Genomic DNA, 26,747 nt, shown 5'->3' with positions numbered 1-26,747 from the left:
AGCTGAACAGAGCCACCCCAACGGGCTGCAAAACACCACCAAGGATCGGGAAGCTCCATAAATTTATGAGCTCAGCTGGGTGAGCGCTCAGCACATCCACTGTGTGAACACAGCACTGTGGATCTTATTGCCAAAAGTCCCTGTAACCCCAGGTGGGCTCCTCTCCAAGCAGCCACGAGACTCATCAACCAGCGCAGCTGAACGCAGGTTCAGGCAACACAACTGTTGACCCGTCGTTCGGCACGCTGTGTTCACATAAATCCTTACGTAAGAGGTTGGGCAAGGCCAGATCATCCTGTTCCCAGCTCCAACACCTATTGCAACATTGACCATCTGCTGCCTGTGAGGAGCTCACATTTGCGACATCTAGAAGAACGTGGTGAATGCTAAAAATTACCATCTACTCGTACATCCAACAATAATGCAAACCATCGAAAGAGGCTATATGTACCTTGGAGCAATATTAAAAGGATTTGGGGTACAAGTGGTGTTCTCCTCTATCCTCCCAGTCAGGGGAAGGGGTTTAGGAAGGAAGAGACTAATTGAACAGGTAAATGCGTTCAGTGTTGGGCCCCTCGTGCCAAGAAAGGCCTTGTGGTGCTGGAGCGAGTGGAGAGAAGGGAACGGAGCTGGTGAGGGACTGGAGCACAAGTGTGATGGGAGCGGCTGAGGGACCTGGGGGGTTCAGCTGGAGAACAGGAGCTGAGGGGAGACCTTCTGATCTCTGAACTGCCTGAAAGGAGCTTGGAGCCGGGGGGGTCGGGCTCTGCTCCCCAGGAACAAGCGCCAGGAGCAGAGGAAACGGCCTCAAGTTGCACCAGGGGAGGTTGAGGTTGGATCTGTGGAACAATTTCTTCCCCAAAGGGCTGTGGGGCATTGGAACAGGCTGCCCAGGGCAGTGCTGGAGTCACCATCCCTGGAGGGCTGGACAGATGCGGAGATGAGGTTCTCAGGGACATTGGGCAGTGCCAGGGGTGGGTTAATGGTTGGACTCGATGATCTTGTGCTCCAGCCCCTTCACCAGCTCCGTTCCCTTCTCTCAACTTGCTCCAGCACCTCAAGGTCTTTTTTGTTGTGAAGGGCCTAAAACTGAGCACATGGAACTGATGGAGGTGAAGAAGGGCACAGGAAGGAGCCAGAAAGACTAAATGAAGGCAGAGGAAGGCCCTGAGGGACGGGGCCGTGGAAAGAGCCAAGAAAGGCGCTGCGGGGCTCAGGGAAGGGGGTGATCGGGGACTGAGGGGAAGCACTGAGGGGCCGGGGGCCAGAACAGCAGGTGAAGGCTGAGGAAAGAGCTGAAGGGAAAGGGCTGAGATGAGGGGAAAGGGCTGAGGGGAAAGGGCTGAGATGAAGGGAAAGGGCTGAGGGGAAAGGGCTGAGATGAAGGGAAAGGGCTGAGGGGAAAGGGCTGAGATGAGGGGAAAGGGCTGAGTGAGGGGAAGGTCCAAGCCAAGGGGCCGGGGGCAGCACTAAGGTGCTTGGGGCATGCAGTGAAGGGCGAGCGAGAGGCCGCTCAAGGCCGGTGCCGCCGCCGCGTTGACCCGCGGGAACAGGAAAGCGGCGGGTGCGGCCGCGCTCTCTTTCCGGTTCAATTTTCACTTTCTGTTTTTTTTTTCCTTTTTTTTTTTTTTTTTTTTCGTTTTTCCCCTCCCTCGCCACCGCCGCCCGCCCCCAGCCCTGCCCCCCCCGGCCCGCCTGCGCCCTTTCACTTCCTGGGGCCGGCGGTTGGCGGTGGTTCGCAACGCGGCCGCCCCACATGCCGCCCCGAGTGCCCTGAGCCCGCCGGCCCGCCCGGCCCGGCAGCGCCGCACCCTCCCGGGGCCGCCGCCGGGAGCGGAGCCGCGCCGAGGGCCGGGCGGGGCGGCATGAGGGCGGCGTGAGGAACGGCGGGGAGCCAAGCCCGGCCATGGGCGAGCGGCGGGACGAGCAGAGCGGAGGGCCGGGCACGGGTGAGCGGGGCCGGGGGGAGCGGGCGGAACCATCCCGCCTTTCGGTGCGGCAGGAGAAGCCGAGCCCGGTTTGTCCTTGTGTCTGCAAAGCCGGGGCTGTTTGGCCTCGTGGCGATGAGCCTGAGGGTGTCCCTGCGCCTGAGGGGGGACCCTGAGCGGGACCCTGTGCCGAGGGGGGACCCTGAGGGGAGTCCCTGCGCCTGAGGGGAGTCCCTGCGCCTGAGGGGTGTCCCTGCGCCTGAGGGGGGTCCCTGCACCTGAGGGTGTCCCTGCACCTGAGGGGGGACCCTGTGCCGAGGGGGGACCCTGAGGGGGGTGTCCCTGCGCCTGAGGGGTGTCCCTGCACCTGAGGGGGGACCCTGTGCCGAGGGGGGACCCTGAAGGGGGTCCCTGCACCTGAGGGGGGACCCTGAGCGGGATCCTGTGCCGAGGGGGGACCCTGAGGGGTGTCCCTGCGCCTGAGGGGTGTCCCTGCGCCTGAGGGGTGTCCCTGCACCTGAGGGGGGTCCCTGTGCCGAGGGGGGACCCTGAGGGGGGTCCCTGCACCTGAGGGTGTCCCTGCACCTGAGGGGTGTCCCTGCACCTGAGGGTGTCCCTGCACCTGAGGGGGGACCCTGAGCGGGACCCTGTGCCGAGGGGGGACTCTGAGGGGAGACCCTGCACCTGAGGGGGTCCCTGCACCTGAGGGGGGACCCTGAGCGGGACCCTGTGCCGAGGGGGGACTCTGAGGGGGGTCCCTGCACCTGAGGGGGGTCCCTGAGCGGGACCCTGTGCCGAGCGGGGACCCTGAGGGGAGACCCTGCACCTGAGGGTGTCCCTGCACCTGAGGGGGGACCCTGTGCCGAGGGGGGACCCTGTGCCGAGGGGGGACCCTGAGGGGGGACCCTGCACCTGAGGGGGGACCCTGCACCTGAGGGGGGACCCTGAGCGGGACCCTGTGCCGAGGGGGGACTCTGAGGGGAGACCCTGTGGCTGAGGGGAGACCCTGTGGCTGAGGGGAGACCCTGCACCTGAGGGTGTCCCTGCACCTGAGGGTGTCCCTGCACCTGAGGGTGTCCCTGCACATGAGGGGGGACGCTGAGCGGGACCCTGTGCCAAGGGAGGACCCTGAGGGGAGTCCCTGCGGCTGAGGGGGGTCCCTGCACCTGAGGGGGGACCCTGAGCGGGACCCTGTGCCAAGGGAGGACCCTGAGGGGAGTCCCTGTGGCTGAGGGGGGTCCCTGCACCTGAGGGTGTCCCTGAGGGGGACCTTGTGCTGAGGGGAGATCCTGAGCTGAGGGGGGTCCCTGCATCTGAGGGGGACCCTGCACGGAGGGGAAACAGTCCCCATGCTGGGGCAGGAGGCACCTTCCCCGAGCCCCTGTGCACCTGGAGGCCTGTGACACCTAGAAAGCAGGGCTTTTTAAATTTAATTTTGACCATCTTGCCGGGGTCGCATGGACTTTTCCAAGCTCCTTGTGCTGGTAGCTGACCCGTTGCAGCTGGGAGAGCCGCGGTCCTTTTTGGTTTTGTGGCTGTAAAACCTTCAGTTTGTCCTTGGGGAGCTGTGCTGGTCAATGTAGGTACTTTTCAGGAACGAGATATCGAAATACAAACAGATCTGCCATGTGCTGCTCCCTCCCTGGGTGCTGAAGGTTCAGAGGCCCCTTTGCTCCCCTTCTTGGAGCAAACATGCTGCCCTTCGGGGCTGGAAATCTGCCTTAAATGAGGGAAAACAAATGTATTTCTCCTCTGATCCCACACAGTTCTGCTCCCAGGTTGTCCTCAAATTGTCCCACAGAGGCTTGGATAGCATCAGGGCTTGCCGAGCTGTAAGGGGGGGATAATCTGGGATAAATGGAGCAAGGCAGAGGGTGGACAGCACAAAAATAGTTGTAAAACTTGTTCCTTACTCTATGGGAATGAAGATTTTTCTTTGAAATGTGTAAGAAGGCTTGTCTGGCCCAGAAATATCAGTAGCCCAGTGGTATGGTGCTCCTTGTGGATGCAGGAGATGCCGGGCGAAGCAAAGCTCTGGGGGGGATTCAAGTCAGACCATTAACTTCATGGTTTTACCCCAAGAGTTTGGTCAAAGTGGGTGTTTCTTAGTGCTTTTCGATCTTGTTACAGCACTTAAAAGAGACTGGTAACAAACAGGGAGACAGACACGGGTGTCTAGTGGCTTTAGCTGGCCTATGGTTGAGTTTGGAAATGCTAGATCTGCATTTGAATGAATTTCTTAGATATAGTTTGTTGTCAAGAAAATGTCTGATTTCACGGAAATTGCTGTTTTCCAATCGAAAAATGGTTCTGTCAGAGAATTCTCCATCTGCTCTAATGAAGTGTAAGTACTTGCCTAGGACCAGAGACTCTATTACCTGGCTCTGGAACTGGTTTTACATACTAGTTTGGCCTATTTTTAGCATTCCTCTTAAACCTGGTGGTTTTGGTGGTAGCAGAGTTGACTTAAATGTTCCCCGTTCCCAAATACTCACCCCTGATACCCACCAACATCCACATCCCGCCCGACTTCGAGCTGTGTTGCTATAACTCTTTGTGGAACCTATCTGGATTAAATATAGCCTGTTTTGCTTTATTTTCTGCCGCAGTTTGCTGATTTTCTTCATTACGCAGCCCCAGCTGTGCCAGGAGGGGAAGAGAAGGAGGACAAGGGCTGAAATACATATGGGATTTACAGCTTGGGTGGAACTGGGCTGATTTTATTACATGAAATATGTATGTTGGTCACTCTGGCACCTGCTGAAGTGACCAGCTGGTAACTCTTGGTTTGAATCGCTTTGAGACAAGAAAGTGTCTTGTTTATTATTTCTGGTAAATGCTATTTTTGCACAGTTTGGCTTTAAGGTTTAGGGTTTTTTTGATGGGGAAATAACTACCCACTAGTTCTGGTGGGGTGTTTGTAGTCGGTGTGCATGGTGATTTTAGTACTTGGCTTTGATTCTGTTTTTATTTGAAACTATAAGCGTGTCTTGGTAATTTCTGCAGCCAAAGGGTCCACAGAGAGTGTGTGGTTAGAGCTCTATTACTGTATCAAGCACAACAAGAGACCGGGGGAAAGAAAATCAATGCTGAAAGGAGAGCATCTGTAGCGAGAGGAAAAGTAACGTAACAGAACAAGCCTGAGGAAGGATATATTCCTGTTTGGAAGGTTTTCAGGCTTGCTCAAAGGCGAAAGGAGTAAGTAACCAGCGGTCTGCAGACGTGCAGCTGCAGGATTCGAGGCAGGGGAGTCGTGTGCCTGCTTTTTCCAGCCACAAACAAGTGGCGTGTTTTTTCTTTTTCTTTTCCCAAGTGGAAACTACAACGGGGAAATCTGCCTTGGTGAGATTGTTTTTAACAGATGAACTGTTGGTGTTGTTCTTATGAGGCTGCCTGTGTGTCAGGAGACGCTGGGTATCCCTGCACCATGTGCAGTCGCCTTTACAGCACGTGGCCTTTAGATCCAGGACGTCCCCAACATTGATTTTTTGGGGTTGTGGGAGGCAGCAGACAAACTGCAGCTTATATGGCAGCGGGCTGATGTGTCACAGGAGGGCTGGATGTTGCTCTGCAGGCACTGTGTGGTCAGATGGGTTTTGACACATGGGTTTCAATGTGGCATCTGTGAGCTGCACGCAAAGGATCCGCAGAACGTAACCGGCGGGGTTTTGGTTTGCTGAGCAAGAGCCTGCAGCTCACCCTCGAGGTCAAAACTCATCAAGTGTGGCTGTCTTAGACCATCACAGTTAGGGCGCTGGTACGGAGAATCACTTGGCTGCCTGGTTTTGCAAAACAAAAGGATATATTTTGTTGTCTATGTGCTAAAATACCTGTGCTTCTGCTAGATTCGGGAAAAGTCAATGCAGACACCTGCAGCTGAGTGAATCCACAAGCGATGTTGGCCCTTTATAAGGTGATGGAAGAGGGGAGCTGCGGCACAATCGGGCTTTGAGGAGCATCTGCTGATACAAAAGGCAGCAACAAGTGCCTGTGCAATGCCTCAGTGAGGGAAAACCTGTAATAACCACATCCTCACTGCAAGCAGCTGAGGGTAATAGGAGGAAGGTTATAAAATCAAAGAAATGTTACGTGGAAGGTTTATCTGGTGTAGGACTCCTATTCTGAGTAGATTTTTCACCAGAGTGGGGGACAGCGGTGGCTTTGCCCAGCCAAGAATGGGGACCCCCCCACCTCTCTGTGACCTCTCACCCTCTGGGGGACAAATTTCATCCTCAAGTCCAGTCTGAACCTCCTGACGTGCAACTTGAGACGTTTCCCACTGTTGTTTCCATCTGCTGGTGCCAGGAGAGAAGCTCCATTGTCTCTCTGACTCCTGTCAGGTAGCTCTGGGCTGCAGTTGGATGTCTTATGACACAGGGGTTTTTTTACATAATTTAGGAACTTCACCTTCCCTACCTGTGATGAAACTAATAATATTTTCTTCCCAATAAACTACATATGTTCAGATATCGCAGTGCCATTAAATCTGTTTTGGCAGGGCTCAAGTGGAGGTGTCTGTGTAAAGGCTGCCGGTCCTCTCCTAAGAGGGTGCCAGGGGTTCCCTGCATTGCCTGACTCCTAAAATTCCTCTAAATTAAATAATGCCAGACTGTGATATTGAGCTGAAAAGCATTATGAAAGCTCCTACGGCCTGAATTTCTGCATTCCCAGGCTACCTGATCCCAGAGGTAATTGAAAATACTCTCCAGCACCTGGGTTTTCCAGCTTAGCAGCAATCGCCGTGTCTCACAGCGGAAGAGTGTTTTAAATACGTCAAACCAGGAGATTACAAAAGATACCATCTCACCCCAAACAGGGACAGAACTCCCAAGTTTAAGGCCAAGGACGTTAATTTAGGAGCGGAGCTGCATCAGCCTGCTTAATTTTTTCAGCTAATTGCAAAAGTTAGAGAGCTGTTGTGTCCAAAATTCCCTCCTTGCCCAGCGATTTGAATGTTCAGTTCTTGTGGGGGGAAAAATAGCTCCACAGTTACGTGTTCTTGAACCTCTGCGAGCCAACCATTCTGAGAATATGAGGAAATATCCGCTGCAGAGACACGTTTTGTAATGATCTGTTGCGATGATTTACTCGCAGGAGGCCTGTAGCAGTTGCAGGATAATTGACTCGGTAAGTTCCTGGTCTTGCGCATGAAGGCAACACATAGAGCAAGAGATGCTTCCTACCACAGTCACACTAATGTGACACTGCAGATCTGTCACCTGGTATCAAAAAGGGTCCACGCGTGTCGGAAAAGGGGGAAAAACTTGTGCCGATTTCACAGGCTGTCCCAGCTGAGACCGAAGATCAGTCTTGGCTGGTGTCCTGACACCAGGAGCGACCACGTAGGGAGAAGTATGTGAATAAAGGTACTGTGCTCTTTCTCCTGAAAACTCAAACCACTTGAGCATGTTTGTGGCTCAGGGACTTCCTAAGGAAGAGGTGGAATCTTTGCATTTAATAGATTATTTTTTTTAAAAGCTGATTTTTGAACTCATCTGCAGCATCCTGTGGCGAGACCTTCAGAAGATGTTGCTTTTTATTAGAGCCATTCTTGGCTCTGCCAGATAGTCTGTGATACAACCTATGGCACATCTTTCCCCTTTCATTTGCCAGCATCCTTGCAAGCGGGCGCCTCCATCAGCCCGGTTTAAGCCAGAGATCTTTTTTAGGCTGGATCAGGAGCTCGAGCCTGCCTTGGTAACCTATCCTGTGCCCAACGTCTGCCTCTGGTACATAGAATATCCAGAACATGTTGACTCTGTTGTACATGGTTTAGATCAGATCTGTTACTGCATGGAAAGTTCAGACAACTCTACTTATTAGCAGCCCAACAAATACAAGCTTAGAATAGTTGCCTGGGTCTTGGAGTGGAAAAAACGGGAAGGAAAAAGGCGAGAAAGCAAAAGGAAAAGATGCTGGGAAGCCACAAAGCAGGAAGAGTTGCTGCTAATGGCATGAGCAGCAGGAACAAGGACTTGTGTGGGGTAGGAGAGTGGATTTTGAGATCAAAAGGCTTTGAAGAACCTACAATAAAACACAAGAAAACCCTCGAAAGGCTCAAATATTCCAAGTTGAATAACTTTTTGCTTCAGTGCTGTGCTAAGCGTGGCCTGGACCAGTCTCCATGGGCACAGGACACCTGTTCCACGGTGGGGATCGCTCTGCCTCGGATAATCAGTTTGCAAATACACCGAATATCAGCTAGTGTGAGTGATGTGTGCTGTATTTCCTCACCTGGTTACTCCTGGAGAGTAAACCTAAGTTTATCATTAACTGAAAATACTTTACGAGAGTCTGAAGCATCTGATGTAGTCAACATGTTATTATTTGCAGGCGCCACATCTTCCTGCTCCTAGACGTTTGTGGGAGATGGTGATTTTGGGGTTAGTCTGTCTTAATTTGGCTCAGTTTTTGACTTGAACTGAAAGAGGAAGGTGACTCCTGCACTTCAGCATTAATGAGCCAAGACTCATTATACAAATTAGGCCATACATGTGTAGCGGTCATGACCTGCAAGTGGGTCAGTGTCATGATTGTGGGGTTCTCAGGGCTCTGTAATACACAGAGAGATGAAAGTCTGCATTTGTGAGAATTTCTTTATTAAAAATTACTAGAAAACTACTACTAATAGCGCTCCAAGTCACCACAAAATTACTGCTGGGAAAGCAAGTATTTATATATTACAAGAGTAAAGCAAATGGTTGGACTCTGTGATCCTGAGGGTCTCTTCCAACTGCAATGATTCTAAGTATATGGATATTACAAATTATTACAGAATTCCAGCTAGCAAAGCAAGTATGTATTTAATGAACCTTTACCTGTGTGTGCAACTATAAATATTTTACATGAGGCCTCACTGGTGCAACATTCACCAAACCGCTCCCGGGAATGGGGCGAATCGGCGACGAAAAAGTCACATTTCTAAAATGATCCATGTCACTGAGTCCAGAGTCACCTTGCTGTCCCCAGCGAGGGTCTGGTCTGTCCAGCAGGTCACATCAGGGAAGCTCTTCCAGAAAAGCTTTTTTGGGTAGGTAGCAAGTTACTTTCTTTTCTTCCCTTTTGGTGTAAGTGGGTGTAGGACATCAGTTCCCAGAATAGTTGTTGCTGACTTCTGGTTTTGTAGAAGGTCAGTTCGTTATCTCAGTTTCTTTGTCCTGCCAACTGCTCCCATCAAGGAGGTTTTGGCTGAGCTTATCAGGGGTGTCTCAGGACTCTTTGTTAAAGAGAAATCTTTATCAATATGTTTTCCAAGTCACCTTTGCAGCTGCTCCATCAGAAAGCTGTAGCTAGAAGGAATTTGCAGGTAAATAGCTGGTCGAGCATGTCGTGCAGTGAATTTTATAATGCAAGAGTTAAAACAAAAGCACCATAGATGATCTTTGTGGCTGTGTCCGGTGTGTGGTGACCATGCTGGCTTGTAGAATTTTGGAGGTTTGAGAGCAAAGAAGCAAATCTTATTCTCTGTACAAATAAAAGGTTCGAAAGCCATGGGTTTTCCACCTGGGCTGACTTTGGAAGTCTCTGTGTGGTGAGGCTGCCCAGAGGGCACGTGAAGATGGATGAGCTAAAGGAGGGTCCTGGTTTTGGGAAGTTTGTGTCTCTTGGCCTCGCCTGGCCCTGCTGGTGGACACCCAGCACCTGCAGGAACCCTGAATCACACTCAGAAGCAACGACGTGCAGTTCCTGGGAGGTGTATGGGACTGGTGGGGCTTGTCCACCCGGGTTGGCTTTAGTCGACAATTTGCAGAGGACAGAGTGGGGCATCTCGAGACATTTGCCGGTGCAATCGGGAGGAAAGGTCAAAGGAACTGGGTTTAGATGGAGAAAAGGAGGAGGAAGAAGGTCTTGATCTTTTGAGGTCCCTTCCAATCCCAAACATACTGTGATACTGTGGAGGTCAGCAGCCTTCCAAGGAACACAGGGCTCTTGGTGGATGACTTCTGCACAGCCACAGCATGAGGAAAAGGTCATAGAATCATTTTGGTTGGAAGAGACGCTCAAAATCACCGAGTCCAACCATTAATCCACCCCTGACACTACCCCATGTCCCTGAGAACCTCATCTCTGCATCTGTTCAACCCCTCCAGGGATGGTGACTCCAGCTCTGCCCTGGGCAGCCTGTTCCAATGCCCCACAGCCCTTTGGGGGAGAAATTGTTCCCAAGATCCAACCTCAACCTCCCCTGGCGCAACGTGAGGCCGTTCCTTTGTGTCCCTGCCTCCCCATAGCTCCAGTTCTCCAGCTGAACCCCCCAGGTCCCTCAGACGCTCCCATCACACTTGTGCTCCAGCCCTTCCAAGCTCCGTTCCCTTCTCTGATCTCTCTCTAGTGCCCATGTGAGCCTAAATTCCAGCGTTGGCAACGGATGTTAATAGTTTCAAAGGCAACTGTTTTTTTTTCCTCTTGCTCTAAGGGTAGGAAATCACCAGGACGGGCTGTGAATCTCCTCCTGAGGATTTCGGGGCACGATTAACACCAGCTGTGGGTTCAGCAGGGCTGGGTTTTTCCACCTCTCCTCCAGCTGTTGGTCCTGCAATTCATCTGTGCTCTGACCGATCTCTGTGCAAGAAGTCACTCCTTGAGGATTCTGCACGGTGGTAGGAACACATGAGCTGCTCAGAGGGGAAATGGATACTTTCACTTTTACTTCTGGTGTAGCCACTTTCACTTTCGCCTCCTCACAACCTGCACAGATTGTCAAGGACCTTCTGCTCTTGCAAATGAAACCTGGATGTATCGGGGTTTTGCGTCTATTTGTGTGAGTCCAGACTCTTCCTTTGGGTGGGAACAGATCAGGAGGAGCCTCCGAAATCTGAACAGGGAGCCGAGGGTCACCCTGAGCTGCTGAACTCAGTGCCACACTGGATGATTGTTTAGTCTCTTGTATTTGTATATTACTATGGCAACTTTCTTTTTTATATATTCCTCTTTTGGACTTTCATTTTTATGCTGCAGTTGAACTTGCGGGGAGGAACAAATTTATCACTTGCGAAGTCACTGGTTTTGTTGCATTTCTAAGAGCTTCCCAGCCTTTTTTTTTAAAGCCTTTAGCCTTTACCCCTTAAAGACACTGAATATCCCATACGTTTGCTGATTTAATACCCACACCCTCAATACGTGTTCTGCACCTTGAGGGGATTTTAACCCCATAATCTCTTTGTCAACTCTGTGTCTCACGTAGCATGGAAACACACACGACTGATCCCATCTCGCACATTTAGACGTGGCTTTTCTTATGCTCCGAGACCCCAGATTTGTCGATGATGCAGAGTTGCAGACGCTATCGATAGGAGTAGAATGTCACACCTCAAAGTGAGATTTTTGGAGCAGTAAGTGTGAAATTAAATAGGAACCCTGTGCTTTTGAGACATAAGGACCGGTTGAGAGAGCTGGGCTTGTTTAGGCTGGTGGAAAAGATGCTGAGAACAGGACTCTGGACACAAGTGCTGTGGTGCTCCAGCAAGAAGGGATGTTACATTTGGTCCAAGCCTTTGGACAGGGATATAATTCCCTGATGTGATTTCCATGGAGGAGTCTGAACTCACTGGCTGCTTCTCTGAGATGCACAGGACGCAAGATACACAAAAGAAAATGAGAAACAAGGAAAAAAGTGAGGAATCTTTACATCCCTTCATATCCTCATTAGGCTCGAAGAGAGAAAACAATACTAGTGAGAGAAAGCTGGGAGACATCTTTATTTGTCTTTTTTCTGCCCTTGAGAGCCAAGTTGTGTTCACCTGCTTTTGCTACTAGTTCTGATATAATAATTACAGCGGCATCACCTGAAAGTGGGAGGTTTACAAAGTGAATCCAAGAGGGCACAAAAGACTCAAGAGCAACATTAAGAGATGAAAAAATACTTCCCTAGAACCATTTTTAGAGCTTTTTTTATCCCATTTCCCCCGACTTTTTGCCTTGTCTGGATTTTCTTTTGCTTGGCACAAAACAGACCTTGTTAAGCCCCGTAGCGCAAACTGGCTGAACTGGCTTAGAGCTGTGTAGCCAAATGACTTTAATACACATAATTTGAGCTGTTCTTTTTCCTGTTCCTTCTATGAGGTCCTTTTTTTGGCCTTGAGTAATTTGAGAGGAATAACAAGATTTGTGACATAAGGAATGATTCTCTCTTTTCTTCCTTCTAACTGAAGGGAGGAAAAGAACTATTAAAACCTACACTTCAAAAATAGGAGTCAAAACCCCAAGCAGGTTGCAGGGTGACAACAGATAATATCTTGCTCATCACCGAAGGAATGTGGACCTTTTAGAGGTTAAAATGAGCACTTAACCTATTTGTCCTCAAGAATGTCAGTGATTTTCTTCTTAAAGAGCAACCAGGATGCAAAACCTGCTCTTTAGGTGGGGTTCAACGATTTTCCATTTCGTTCCTGATAGATAAATGCTTTATTTCCTAAAGTTGATGGGTCAGAAGAAATAAACCTTTTCAGTGCATCTATGCTGCAAACTCAGCTTGGGATTTGAAATCTTGTAGCTTGTGAATCACCCCCAGCAATAAAAGCTTTTTAAATGTGCAACAGAGACTAAACTCGGGATTTCCTGTGTTTCTAAGTGGCTGCTTTATTTAATATTTAGATTTTAACAGCTGCAACAGCGCAAATACTGCAAACTTTCCTTTGTTTCTCTATCCCTATTTCATTTATCTCATGCTTTGGGACCTCTTCTTGCTGGGATGCTGTTGGGAAGTGTTTTACTGGGATATTTTATTTCGGAAATGCCTGGAGAGAGTTTGGGCTTTGAGAAAGCTCTGCCCCTTCAGGCTTTGAAAGAAGATCTGAAGATCATTATAGTGAAGCAAACAAATCCAAGAAGCTGAGCACGCACCGAGATAATCCCTATGTGTAGGCATCAACTCTCACAGCCTAAAAGAGTGTGCGATGAATCTAAGTAGCTTTTTAGCACAAGAGAAACCTCTGACCTGCTCAATGTAAAGTTAATTTACCACCAGGCTTTCCATCTGGCAATTTATATATATATATAATTTTTCTGTTGCAAAGGAAAAACTTTTAAGGGCTCACTGGCAAACAGGGAACTCAAATTCTTCCTCCTGAAGGATGATTTAACTTGCAGACAAAGATTTGGGGATTGTGTGGCTGGAGAGGAGCTGCTGCTCCCAGTGGGAGCTGATCCGCTCCATGGAGACCTGGGCTTGTTAAATGAGGCCACATACTCAACTCAGCGTTAATATTTACACCCACTTTTTGATTTCTGCCTTCAGGTTTTCATCCGGAATCGGAAGAGTCGAGTTCCCTCTTGCAGACGGCTGTTTCAGTGCTGCAGGGCTCCTATTTGGACTCTACATCTCAGGGGAGTTTCCAGTACAACCAAGCGATTCTGGTGGAAAATGATGTTTTTCTAAGCGAGGTGAGGCCGGTGGGGGAGCAGGGTGGTGCTGCCATTTCTTTAGGAGCTGCAAACATCTGTAAAAGCAGGTTTATTGGGCAGTCTGTCTTTCCTCTGCAGCACGTGGGTGCTGAACGGAGCCTTTTCTTTGCTTTCTGACACTTGTCCCTTCCCAATCTGATCAGGAACAAAAGGTCCATTCAGCCAGTGTTGCCAAACATTCAGCAGCAGTTTGTTCCTGGAGCGGGCTTTCCCTTCCGGGCAAGGGGAAAAATCCTGGTGTGCTATGTAGCAGGAGAACTTTAATGTTGTTTTACTTCTCCTGATTCACAGCCAGGTAGATTTCCATGTGGAATTTGTTTTTTCTGCCCTCAGACCCATCCAGGCACCAGTTTTAACCCCATTTCCCTTTCTCCACCTGACTGGGACGTGTATAGAAGCACTTTTAAAATGTCTTCATCCCTATGTTCCTGCTGTTGTTGGCATGGAAGACGTGCCGTCTCCTCTGGGGACTGGAGATGACCAGGCTCCTTCTTATCGTGAATTAGATAGAGTTTAGACATTTTGACCGCCTGTATCTGGCATAGTCATTGTGGAGCTGGATGAAAAACTGGGAAAGCAGGTATCATGTAATTTGTTGATTTACCTGTGAGTTCTAAAGCCAAAACAAGCCAAAGCAGTGAGGAGATTATTGTTTTATTTTCCGAACAAAACGATTCTATGCTTCTAACCCTGTTTAAATACTCCCATCCTTCTACAACTTCTTTTATTAAAGCCCCAAAACATCATGGACTCAAACCCGGCTTTGTTTGCTCCCTGTCTGCACCGAGGACACAATCTGCTTTAATTATCAGACAAAAGAAATCAGAGTCATGTTGTTTGGCTGCAGCCAAACCCTCTGAGCTGTAGTTGCATGAGAGCACCTGCTCTCTCATCAAATAGTCCAGGCTTCCCTGGTCAGCGGAGAGAGAGAAAGAGAGATCCCTCCAAGCATCTCGCCTTCTAGAGGCATTTTCTTCGTGGTTGAGATGATGCTCAGTCTCTTGCCTCTGGACTGGAACCAAGTCTTGTTGTGTCTTCTGCAGCTCAAAGCTTTTGCCCAAGCGAAGGAAGGCGCCGGGTACAGCCAGGAAGAGCTGGAGGAGACCTTTGCATTTCTCCTGTTCGATAACGAAGAAGAGGTAACCTGAAATGCTTATTTAACTTAACAAGTTTGATGCCAAGTGCTGCTGCCCCACCAAAGCCCAGCAGATCTGTTGACTGAAGTGTCTTGGCTTACTGTGCTTCACTTACCACTACAATTATTACTGGATGAATAATCCAGAGCAAGTTCTGAAAGCAGGTCCTGGGATGTTTTAGTGATGGATCTTATTTTGCATTTCTCCAGTTGATTATTCTTGGAGATGTAGCTGCCTCCTTTGCCCTCTGCAGGGAGATCGAAGGCGTCTCCCTTTGTCCCAGTGGATTTATGGTTGAGTGAAGACAGGTGAAACCTTCCATGTAGGCTTAGAAAAGCGCCTTTGTGACAGAAGACAGAAGTTTGTCAGGTGGTTTTGGGCAAGTTCCCTTCATTTTGCCAACAAGGTGGAGAAAAAACCTGACACAGCTATTAGGAAAGTTATTCCTGCCCATTTTTCACAAGGATGCTTTTGATTTTGTGAAAAGAGTTTGTCTACATAATGATGCTCAGGGAATCTAGTGGGAATTCACTTTTCATGTGATTTAATAACGCAATGCTAAGTCACTCTAGAGATGGTTTTGTTCAGGATGAGGGTGGCCCGAATGGCACTTTAGTTCTGTTCATTTTGGATTGAGCTACAGCAAAATAAACCCCTTTCATTCTCAGTTTGGGGGCAGGAATTATTCTGCTTTATTTTAGCAGTTTAAAATTTAGCATTGTCTGTGCCAAGTGACCCAGCTCCTTGTACAGTTTTAGGAAAGAGGGAGATCTCCAGGCAACATCTGGACCTCATTTAACTCAGGCATGAAGATAAAGAAAGTGCAAAGTCCAGCCTTGCGCTTGCGGTGGTTTCTGGAGATGCTGGAGTTGTTCCAGATTTTTCTAAGCTTTTGCTTCCATGGAGGTTTTTGTAACAACACTTGATAAACACAAGTCTTTAGTATCTGAAACAACAATTTTTCTTCCTGTTGGTTCTTCCTTTGTATGTCATATTTAGTTTTCTTTATACCACGGGTGTTTTAAGACTAACGTTCTGCAGTTGACTCGCAGCATGTATTTGCCTGTTGCAAGTATTTTGCCAACTGTTTTAGTATAGATTTCAGTAGCTGTGTCCCTTATTTTTGAAAAATAGATGGTAAAAGAGGCTGTCTCTTCTTTTGAAGGCAAAAGAGGTGTGTCAGAGAGGTCTCCGTGTAAACAGCAGCTCTATTTCCACGCTTGGCGACCCAGCAAAAGGTAAGATATTAATTCAGAGAACCAAGAGACCTATTCACTGTTCTGGGGGGTGTTGACTCCTTTCAAAACAAAAGCAAAAGCCCAGACAAACTCCTAGTGCTGCCTTGTTATTTATTGCAAAAATCCACAGAAACTCTGATGTTTCTTATATGGGAAACTGCATTTATTTGGATAAAGCAAGCGACAAGGTTTGTTTTCTTCTACTCCTTCAACCAGTTGAGGATGAGATCTTCCCCAGGGACTGTTGTTGTCTCTTCATCTCTCCATTTCAGGCTTTTTCTCCCTTGTTAGTAACAACCTTTGTCACGAAGTGGCTTTTTGGCAGCTCTGCCCGCTGGTTTGCTCGTCAGAGTTCATTTGCTGAGCTTTTGCCAACACTCCTGTTAATAACCAGAGCAGATTGTGACGTGTCAAAGCCCTTTTCCGTGTGTGCTCGTTCCTTGCCCAAAAGTCTTGGGGCCTTGAGACGTGCGGTGCGGGATGCGTTACTCCGAGAAAATCCTTCTGCCAGAAGCAGAAGGTCTCCTGGTGCTCATTCCCTAAGTCTTTGCAAGCCAAGACACCTAATTATTGAACAGTCAGTGCTAGTGAATGCCAAATCAAGCAATAACTGGTTATTTGGGTGTATATTTTTAGTCCAGATGGACTGAAATGAACATTACGGAGTGTCTCTTTGTAGCCTTTCCCCTGCTCAGTCCCTTTTCCCCCCCCAAACTTCTCTACCCATCTTGTCTACAAATATAAAGCAGGAGCGAAGAGCCAAGATTCCCTCATCCCCCCAAAAAATCCACATATATGCCCTGGGCATGGAGGAACAATGGGAATAAGTCACGTCAGAACGGGCCTTGTCACAAGGTAGAAGGTTCATGTTGGCATCTGGGATGGTAAAGGACCATAAAGAGCCACACAATGTCCCTGGGAAGGTTTGTGACACCTCGTGGACCTGCTTTCGCACCTCTGCAGAGTGTGTTCCTGACATAGAAACACCCACGTTGCCTTCGTGTGACTCCAAATTGAGCAAAGTACCTGCCTTACTCACAGTCTGAGCTGGAAACTCTTCACCAGATCTTACTGTAAGAGACAAGCCCACGCTCGGTGCGTTTTCACGTAGCATGGGCAAAACTGGCATTACCTGGGCTACTTCCCCCATTATTCTCTAAAGTGATTTTCATTACGAGCACAATTTTCCTCTCCATTTCCAGCAAACGTGGAATTTGAAGATTCGATCCAAGAACTGCAGTAGAATTTTTAAGAAGCTCCTGAATTGGATTTTTTGATAAGGGTTGGCTGTGCTGCCATCCAGCGAGACCTGGACAGGCTGGAGAGTTGGGCGGGGAATAACCTAATGAAATTTAACAAGGGCAAGTGTAGAGTCCTGCATCTGGGCAGGAACAACCCCAGGTTCCAGTATAGGTTGGGAAATTACATATTAGAGAGCAGTGTAGGGGAAAGGGACCTGGGGGTCCTGGTGGACAACAGGATGACCATGAGCCAGGACTGGGCCCTTGTGGCCAGGAAGGCCGATGGCATCCTGGGGTGTATTACAAGGGGGGTGGTCAGTAGATCGAGACAGGTTCTCCTTCCCCTCTACTCCGCCCTGGGGAGACCACATCTGGAATATTGTGTCCAGTTCTGGGCCCCTCAGTTCAAGAAGGACAGGGAACTGCTGGAGAGGGTCCAGCGCAGGGCAACAAAGATGATTAAGGGAGTGGAGCATCTCCCGTGTGAGGAAAGGCTGAGGGAGCTGGGGCTCTTTAGTTTGGAGGAGACTGAGGGGTGACCTTATTAATGTTTATAAATATATAAAGGGTGAGTGCCACGAGGATGGAGCCAGGCTCTTCTCGGTGGCAAACAATGATAGGACAAGGGGTAATGGGATCAAGCTGGAAGACGAGAGGTTCCACTTAAATTTGAGAAAAAACTTATTCTCAGTGAGGGTGACAGAGCCTGGAACAGGCTGCCCAGGGGGGTTGTGGAGTCTCCTTCTCTGGAGACATTCAAACCCGCCTGGACATGTTCCTGTGTGACCTCACCTGGGCGTTCCTGCTCCAGCAGGGGGATTGGACTGGATGAGCTTTTCAGGTCCCTTCCAATCCCAAACATACTGTGATACTGTGAATTGGGAAACAAAATAACCCATATCTCCTATGAGGGATGAGGAAGGCTGACAGAATGAGGTTTGTTTTCCTCAAAAGACAAGCTTTATCAGGCAAACTGCTGCTACTGAGATGCTTTAAATAATGTGCCATTACTTTTTTGGACTGGTCTTAATATGTAGATGGAGAATCAACAGGAATTTAGATTAAACCAATTGGGGATTTGAAGGGAGCGAGGTAACACTATGCTTGCTACAGTTACTACACTCCACATCACACAAGTGTAACACATAAGCATCATCTTCTATTTGGGGATTGATTATTTTTTGAGGGGATAGTTGTTGCCTCAAGTTTACTTTTTAAAAAATAATATATTTGTGCCAAATTAACTCATTTCCCAGAGCTACCCCTGAACGCTGTTCCATGCCAGCAGTCAGAAAAAAGAATGAAAGTCACAAAGTTTTACCCTTTTTATGGCCCCTTCTCCTCCTCCCTCTCCCTTCTTCTCCTCCTCCCTCTCCCTTCTTCTCCTCCTCCCTCTCCCTTCTTCTCCTCCTCCCTCTCCCTTCTTCTCCTCCTCCCTCTCCCTTCTTCTCCTCCTCCCTCTCCCTTCTTCTCCTCCTCCCTCTCCCTTCTTCTTCTCCTCCCTCCCTGCAGAGACTCCCCTCAAAGAGGGTCCTTTTAACAGGGCTTTTTTGGCAATCAGTTTTACTCCGCAGATGATTCACATGATCTTGCATTGCTTTATTTTCACAGGGGTTTATATTTCCAAGTATGCCGACTGTCTTCATCCCAGACCCTGGTATCACGGCAAATCTGGCTATATTGTCATTTGTAAGCTAATTAAGGTAAAATGCAAGTCTTTTTATTATTTCTTTTCATAAGCCGCTATGCAGTGCAGAAAGTTTTAAAGGAGACATTTGCACCCATAACCATGACGAGGTGGGGTGTAAAATCACCTCTATTGAGAGCTCGTCGAGATTTTTGACTATGGAATGTGTCAGGCTAGAAAGCAAGAGATGCAACTGGGTTGACTGGCCTGCAGAGCAGCAGAGGGTGCAGAGAACCTTCCAAATTCCACTGCTGAGACCCGTAATTCCCCACAGGGTCACCTTTTTCCCTGGATTCTCGAGTGTTTTGGGGGTTTGAGGGTGTAACCCTAAGGTGGCCGGGATCACAGCCCCATTTCCTTCCCCTTTTCTCCCTTCCCCACCGGCTCCTGCTCACACTGTCTTTGGGGAAAAAGAAGAGAAAGAGAATTCAGGGGTCTTTTAAAATATGTTTCTGTGAATAGTTACATGTATTCTTTTTTTTTCCCTTTCCTTTTTTCCCTTTTTTGTTTGTTTGGTTTTTGTTTGATTGTCTTTCCCCTTTCCCCCCCCTTTTCTTCCCCCTTTTCCCCTTTTTTCTGTCTTTTTTTCCCCTTTCCTCTTCTTTGGTTTTTGTTTGTTTCACTTTTCCTTTCATTTTGTTGATTTGGTTTTGGTTTCCTTTCCTCCTTCCCTTTTCCCCCCCTTCTCCCTTCCCTTTTCCCCCCCTTCTCCCTTCCCTTCTTCCCCCCCTTCTCCCTTCCCTTCTTCCCCCCCTTCTCCCTTCCCTTCTTCCCCCCCTTCTCCCTTCCCTTCTTCCCCCCCTTCTCCCTTCCCTTCTTCCCCCCCTTCTCCCTTCCCTTCTTCCCCCCCTTCTCCCTTCCCTTCTTCCCCCCCTTCTCCCTTGCCTTCTTCCCCCCCTTCTCCCTTGCCTTCTTCCCCCCCTTCTCCCTTGCCTTCTTCCCCCCCTTCTCCCTTGCCTTCTTCCCCCCCTTCTCCCTTCCCTTCTTCCCCCCCTTCTCCCTTCCCTTCTTCCCCCCCTTCTCCCTTCCCTTCTTCCCCCCCTTCTCCCTTCCCTTCTTCCCCCCCTTCTCCCTTCTCTTTTCTTCATTTTCTGGAACAGGGAAAGGTCAAGGTGGTGTCTGAGAATCACACAACCAGCTACACCTGCCCATCTCCCGGCTATGACTGCCACGTCGCTGCAGGCAGAAATAACGTCCCATCAAAGCCCAACCCCTACCAGGCCTTCATGCAGAGCCAGGTACAGATTTGCAGCCCAGCGCTGCTGACCCAGGTGCCTCGTTCTTTCCTCAGCATGGTTTTTTTTCATCAGTGTTTCCCTTCTCGCCCCAGTATTACGTGTATGAAGTGTCCGATGGCCGTACTGCGGAGCGGCCCAGGCAGATCTGTCCATACGTCCTCATCGCCTGCCAGTACAGGGAGCCGAAGGAAATGCCCGTCTTAGCTCTAGAGAGCCTGTAAGCAACCTGTTCCAAAACATCTGGTCGCTTTTGTGGGCCGTTTTCTTTTTCCCGTTGCTAAATGTTCCTTTTTTTCCTCTCTTTTCTCTAGATCAGAGCTTAACCACAAAGGTAGGAGCATTTAGTGATTGGTTTAGATTTGTAAATGTATTTTGCTCTTATTTGCCCTGCTTTCCTCTCCTGCTTTCCCTGAGCTGGTCTCTGTTTTGCCTGTAGCATCGTACTGTCCGTGGAGGGGGCAGCTCTCCATCCAGGGCCAGCTCTTGTGCAACATCGCCCTGAGGACCCCACACAGCTCCACCATTCCAGCCCAGCTGTAAGTTGTCCTTTCTCTTCTTTCTTTGTGCAATTTGTGGCACGTGAAGCATCACACCCACTATGACAGATCATTTTGGGATTACTTTTGGGTGTCTGTGTACCAGCAAAAGAAAGGTTTGTCTCTCCTTGTCACATCCCTTTGTTGATCAGCATCTACATCAGTGTCAGAAAAGTGGTTTTGGGCAGTCAGTGGTGTGGTGGCAACAACAGCTGGATGAGGACACGAGAGCTGGAAACAGCTGGATTTAGGCATCTCTTTCTTAACTGTTTAGAAGTGTTTATTCTAAATCAATTATTCCTGCTTGGGATGTTTCTTCTTTTGAGAAGCTGCTTCCTGATAGTGCAGGTCCAGTCAGCCAGTTGTGTTTACAGGTCGGCATGATGGCAAATAAAATATTGAGGTAACGAGCATTCAAAATAAAGAGAGATATTTAAAATTGTGAGTAGTCAGAAGCCAACCAGCAAACAGCAGTTTGAAACAGCCAGCAATGCAGCCACCTATATCAGTGTTTGGAGGTCAAATTCAGTGTTTGGATCCAAAATCAGTGTTTGGATCCTCAAGTCAGCGAAGTGCTAAGTGAGTTGCACCTTCTCTAGAGCTTCTTTCTCTGGTTTCACAGTAACAGGGCAGCCAGGACTCTTTATTATTCTTAATCCTGAGAGCCCTTTTGTGCTTGTGATCTCCCCATCTGCCGCTTTCTCCCTGCAGGCCTCCCAACCTGGACATGAACCATATCATGGGTTTGTCTGACTTGAAGAAAAAGCTACCAGAAGCTGCATTTGGGAAAAGAAATTACGTTGAGAATGAAGGTGAGTGCAGAACCCACCGGTTTGATGAGTAACATCCGCTCGTGCTGTGCCAGAGGAGTTGCCGCGGTGGGTCAGAGCTCATGTCCATGTAGCGCTGGGTCGTTTTTTCAAGGGTGGCTGGTTGCCGATAAGCGAGAAAAAATGCCAAGGCAGCACAGGGAGGTTTTTATTTCCACACTTATATGGCCTCCTGGTGTGAAATAATCCCTTTCCCAAAGCAGCCCCTTAATCAGCCCATTCCTGCAACAGGACAGGGTGGGAGACGCTCTTTTGAGACCTGAGCTTCCATCCTGCAAGGTGCCAAACGTGGTGGAACTGAGAGCAAATGCAGGGAGACAAATTTTCCCCTCTCTATGAGGTGAGGGACACTCCACCTCTTGGAATCTCACCCAGCATCTCCTGCATCTGGATGGACTGAGGTAGCTGCCAGCAAAATAAAATAAAAGATGTGGCTACTTTGGGTCACAGGTAACGTATTTGTCACTTCATGGGGACTGACAGTGACAGTGAGTGGCAGCATGGGAGGGGAGAAGACTCCAGAAATCTTGGGGAGAAGTTGAGCAGTCAGCAAATAAAAGCAGATATTTGGGGAAGGGAGAGAAGGGCTCTACTCTCCCCTTAGTGGTGCTAAGAGATGCCATTTGTCTGTAGTCAGCAATTCCCTGTCCTGATCAGTGCAGGATGGGGAGGAGAGAACCTATGTCTAATTATACCTCGGGGCTCGTACTGCTGATTGCATTTGGGGTTGGAGTTCTGAGGAGCCCGGCAGCTCGAAGGTGTTGAGCTCCCGATGGCTGTGAGTGGCCGCTCATTGCAGCAGACACGCGGTTACTGACACAAATACCCCATGAAGAGCTCTGGATGTGATTTGCAGAAGCTCCAGGTGCGCTCCCACGTCATCTTGCACCAAAATAAGTGTGGCCCGCTGCAGTGGTGCCTCCCATCTGTGTATCTGGGGCCAGCTGAGGGCCAGCTTGCTTTGGGGGTTAGAATTCAGAGGATAGAGCCAGGGCAGGGGAGGAGGCAGGAGAAGTTGGGGAGGCCACAGCAACACTTGCTGAAGGTCCTGTGGGGCCAAAATCTTACGGTTGTCTGATGAAAGAGAGGAAATACTGAACAGAAGAATTGTGCTGCGAAACTCAGCGCAGGGCAACGAAGATGCTGAAGGGAGTGGAGCATCTCCTGTGTGAGGAAAGGCTGAGAGAGCTGGGGCTCTTTAGTTTGGAGAAGAGGAGACTGAAGGGTGATCTCATTAATGTTTACAGATATATAAAGGGTGAGTGTCAGGAGGATGGAGCCAGGCTCTTCTCGGTGACAACCAGTGATAGGACAAGGGGCAATGGGTTCAAACTGGAACACAAAATCTTCCACTTAAATTTGAGAAGAAACTTCTTCTCAGTGAGGGTGACAGAAGAACAGGCTGCCCAGGGAGGTTGTGGAGTCTCCTTCTGTGCAGACATTCCAACCCGCCTGGACACCTTCCTGTGTAACCTCATCTGGTGTTCCTGCTCCATGGGGGGATTGCACTGGATGAGCTTTCCAGGGCCCTTCCAACCCCTGACATCCTGGGATTCTGTGATAAGGTGGGTCTGGGATCTTGGCTTTATTAAACTCCCTTGGGGAATAAGGATGCTCCAAATCAGGGGTGAGTCTGAGGTGTTTCCATCTGAAATGCTCCTTGTTTCTGTTGAAGCACACAGTGTTGGTTCAATTGCTTTTGTTAGCTGCAGAGATAAGATAAAAAAACATCTCTGAAGTGTGGCTCAGAGAGGAAACTCTGCAATACAAACGCATATACCAGTTTAGGAAATCTTGATAAGATTTGATTTTTTTAAACCCAGTGCTTCCACCAATTGCACACCCATCTTCTTGGTACAGGAGTGCTTGTTTGTTCAGAGCTCATGCAAGAGGCACTATTTCAACATCAAATTCTCTCTCTTTTTGTTTGCAGTCTGCTTTCAGGGCATTTACTTCAGTCTGTATGAAGTGGAAATATCAGCTAAGGATCAATACAAAATGGATCTGTTAGTAGAAAATCTGAAGGAAAAAGACTTGGTAAGTATTTTAAAACCTTGTCATTCTGGATGGAAAGTGGCCTCTTTGAACTTTTAGTAACATTATTCACAGATTCTGAACTAATGAAAAAGGGATTGGATTTCCCTGGTTCGGGTTTTATTTTCTTGCTTTGTTGTTCTCAAACACAGCTTAGTTTTCTGTATAAAATCTGTTAACTGAAGATTACCCTCTATGAGCTGGGAACTGATTTCTAGGGTGAGCATGCCCTGCTGAGCAGAAGGCGTTAGACCAGGCAAAACTCTTCTTGGGCAATATTTATGCCAGATGAGATTATTTTATTGTCTTTATTCATGATTTTCCCCCTTGCATTGCAAACAGCATAGTGGACAAGGACTGCAAGGTGATCTTATATATTAAGAAAGCAGAAGCAAAGTCCCTCAATGCCAAAATGATAATTACTAAGCAAAAGATATAAGATGTCATGCATCTGCCTCATTCCCTTTTGGCTAAAAAATAACCCCCACTCAGCTAGATACAGTTATGATACCGAAACCTCATGGGCTTCTGGGAGCTCTGAAAATATTGAGATTTATGCTTTTTCTAACGGGTAATTTCCCTTACAATGTATTATCTGATAAGGCTTTTTTTCCCAGCACACTGTAATCTTTTTATTCTCAGTGTGATTCCCTTTTATTCCCAGTCGCATCCCCTTGTGATGCCAAGGGCTGAACCTCAGCACGGCACTTGCGTCTCTGCTGGGTTTTGGGCTTGGGTTGGGTTTGCATTTGCTGCTCCTGGTTGCTTTCTCGCATTTGATGCTTCCTTGTAGATTCAGAGTTGTAAATTCATGGCCACAAGGGCACGTCCTCCCCTCGCTATAATTTGGCAGCGGCTCATGAAGTGCCCGGACGTGGCGCTGCTGAGGAGCTACTCACTGATGTGCAAATCCCCCATGTAACGCACCAAAGCGAGTGTTTGTTGTGAATCCCTGTAAGAAAAACACTCTTACTCTCTAAAGCGTTGACTAAACTATTAATAACGACATGAGAAGAAAAAATAAACGGTTAGCAAAGACAGTCTTAATGTCCCTTCACGTGCAAGTGAACTGAACTGTACAGCAGGGGTTGGACCCCTGGTTGGGGCAGAGATCTGTCTCTGCTGCAGCTCTTAGAATCACAGAATCATTTTGGTTGGAAAAGACCCTCGAGATCATCGAGTCCAACCGTAACCCATCCCGGGCACTGCCCCATGTACCTGAGAATATCATCTCCGCATCTGTTCAACCCTTCAGGGATGGTGACTCCAGCACTGCCCTGGGCAGCCTGTCCCGATGCCCCACAGCCCTTTGGGGAAGAAATTGTTCCCAAGATCCAACCTCAACCTCCCCTGGCGCAACTTGAGGCCCTTGGTCTCCTGGGCACCCACCTTGCGAAGGGCTCAAGTGAAAATGAAAGGGTGGCTGGTGCATGCTCTGGCTGCTTGGTGACATCTCAGCTGCTGCTTTATGGCTCAGCTTTCCTCCTCACCTCCCGAAAATCATCCTGTTGGTGAGAAACCACAGTCATTTCATCGAGCTTGATTTATGCAGCAGAGATTTTGGCTCTCATCCCTTCTGCTCCACTGGCTTGAGACAACCAAACCAGGAGCTACTGTTCTGAAGAGTGAATATTACACTCAAATTGTTCAGCCTTTCCCAAGTTGTTCTGTTTTCCTGGAGAAAAGAGGCTGTGGGCATTACTCCAACCCTCTGTTATGTCTGAACATATTGAATGAGATCAGCAAAGTTTTGCAGAGCGTTAGAAGCCCTCGAGTTATTCCGTTCCTGTAACATTCCTGAAAATATGCATCTGTTTGGAGGAAAAATATCCAAATGGGTGTCCCCGAGGAGGGAATGGCAGTCCAAGCCAAGCTCTGCGATGACGCATCAAGCAACACCCAAACACAAGAAAATCCTTGATAAATGTACGTATCTTTTTAGACATGCGGTCATCCAGCTCCGAGACGGAGTCACAGACGTTGCTTACACTCAGCAAATTTTTTTCTCACGTATTCATTGATACTGGTGCTGCTAATAAGCAAACTGCGCGGCCTGAACTTCAGTCAGGCTTGTGACTGTTGTTTTTTTCAGATGCTTTGCTTTCACTGCTGGGAAAACCTTCCCCCTGAGTTGCCATGAGCGGTTCCTGGCTGAAATGCCCCGGAGCTTTTGAACTTAAGTCAAATTCTTAACCTTATTCATTAATTGCAGCCAGTTTGGTTAAGGGTATTGAATTTTTAAGGCACAGACAGGAGGAATTTGAGAGCTGAATAACAACACAAATGGAAGGAAAACTCAGGGTTGGCCGAAGTGGTGTGAACCCCAACAGTGTCCTCCTCCGCAGGGAGTGAGCTGATGGTGTTGGCACACGTTCACCAACAATCACAGCATGTTGGTAGTCATGCTGAGTGATATAAAGTGTGCTAAGGAGGCGAGGGAGTGGTTGCTTTAACTTTGTGTGTGTTTCTTTACAGGCAATCGTCAAATATTTACAAGATCGAGGAGTCTTTATCCTCCTCACGTCCTCCGCCTTGGCACAAGATGACGGTAAGACATGGCTATGTAGAAACCAATATCTGTGCTTAAATGTTTTGCTCTGTTTTAGAGACAGACGATGGGCAGCCTCAGTTTAAACAAAACCCGTTGCTTTCTTTTATAGATTTTGACCCCAAGGAGCCCGTCAGCCTCCTGGCCCTGTTTCTGTTCGCCTCATCCCGGTCTGTGTGCCTGAGAGGTAGGAATGTTCCCTTCACTGGCTTCAGACACCGTGTTCTGGGTGTGGGATCCTCACCAGTGGGTTCTCACAGCCACGTTCCTCTCAAAGAGTTGATTTCTCTGCTCAGAACCACCTACAGCTTTAGCACAAAGGGTGTTAAAAGAGCAGAGAAAAGTCTCAGCTCTCTCGCTCTGCTGCATTTGAAGCTGATGTAAAGCAGATTCCCTGCCTTACTCATTCACTGCACATCCTTACCCCTTTGCAGGAAGATGATGGGAGTGAAAAATAATTACTTTCCTCTCTCTCAGTGGATTTTCAGCAGCATCCGCTCCCTCAAATGTCTTATGTGTACTCTTGGGAGTCTGATTCCTGCAGAGCTGTAATCCCTAAAGGTGCCATACTCAGGGGGGCGAAACGACACATGGCACTTGCTGGACCCTGCACGGAGCTGACGTGATTTGCTAAACCAACAGGAAAACAACCTGCCCTGAAAAAGCAAAAAGAAATAAATTGTTTTCTGCTGAGATAACAAGCGAAATGGGCTGTGTGGAAGGTTGAGATGTGTGGAAGGGGCGTTGTGTCCTAAAGAGCAGCAAGTGTTTGGAGCTTAGCCCTATCGTGCGATTTCTCTGACGTGGGATCTGTAAACATGGGCAGCGGGGCCATGACAACCGGTCAGGGTGTGTGACGGGTGAGGGAGGGTGATGGTGTTGGGCAGAGCCGTGGTGAGTCACAGCTTTGGGACCTGGGAGGTGAATT

At 48.6% G+C, this 26,747-nt stretch overlaps 1 protein-coding gene across 1 annotated transcript in view; it reads left to right on the top strand.

Moving 5' to 3' along the window:
* The first annotated feature begins 1,467 nt into the window (after positions 1-1,467).
* TASOR2 (transcription activation suppressor family member 2) overlaps positions 1,468-26,747 on the top strand; it is a 48,591-nt gene continuing 23,311 nt past the window's right edge. The window contains exons 1-13 of the mRNA XM_082074988.1: positions 1,468-1,949; positions 13,165-13,310; positions 14,375-14,470; positions 15,633-15,705; positions 18,558-18,649; positions 19,734-19,871; positions 19,964-20,088; positions 20,183-20,202; positions 20,308-20,407; positions 21,119-21,219; positions 23,171-23,274; positions 25,747-25,819; positions 25,932-26,006. Of these exons, the coding sequence (XP_081931114.1) occupies positions 1,907-1,949; positions 13,165-13,310; positions 14,375-14,470; positions 15,633-15,705; positions 18,558-18,649; positions 19,734-19,871; positions 19,964-20,088; positions 20,183-20,202; positions 20,308-20,407; positions 21,119-21,219; positions 23,171-23,274; positions 25,747-25,819; positions 25,932-26,006 (1,186 nt within the window). The 5' untranslated portion in view covers positions 1,468-1,906. The remainder of the gene's footprint in view (positions 1,950-13,164; positions 13,311-14,374; positions 14,471-15,632; positions 15,706-18,557; positions 18,650-19,733; positions 19,872-19,963; positions 20,089-20,182; positions 20,203-20,307; positions 20,408-21,118; positions 21,220-23,170; positions 23,275-25,746; positions 25,820-25,931; positions 26,007-26,747) is intronic.

This window comes from Streptopelia decaocto (assembly GCF_964273445.1).
Source record: "Streptopelia decaocto genome assembly, chromosome: 1".
In the NCBI taxonomy this organism is placed as follows: Eukaryota; Metazoa; Chordata; class Aves; order Columbiformes; family Columbidae; genus Streptopelia; species Streptopelia decaocto.
This window is presented reverse-complemented; position numbering and strand designations above follow the sequence as displayed.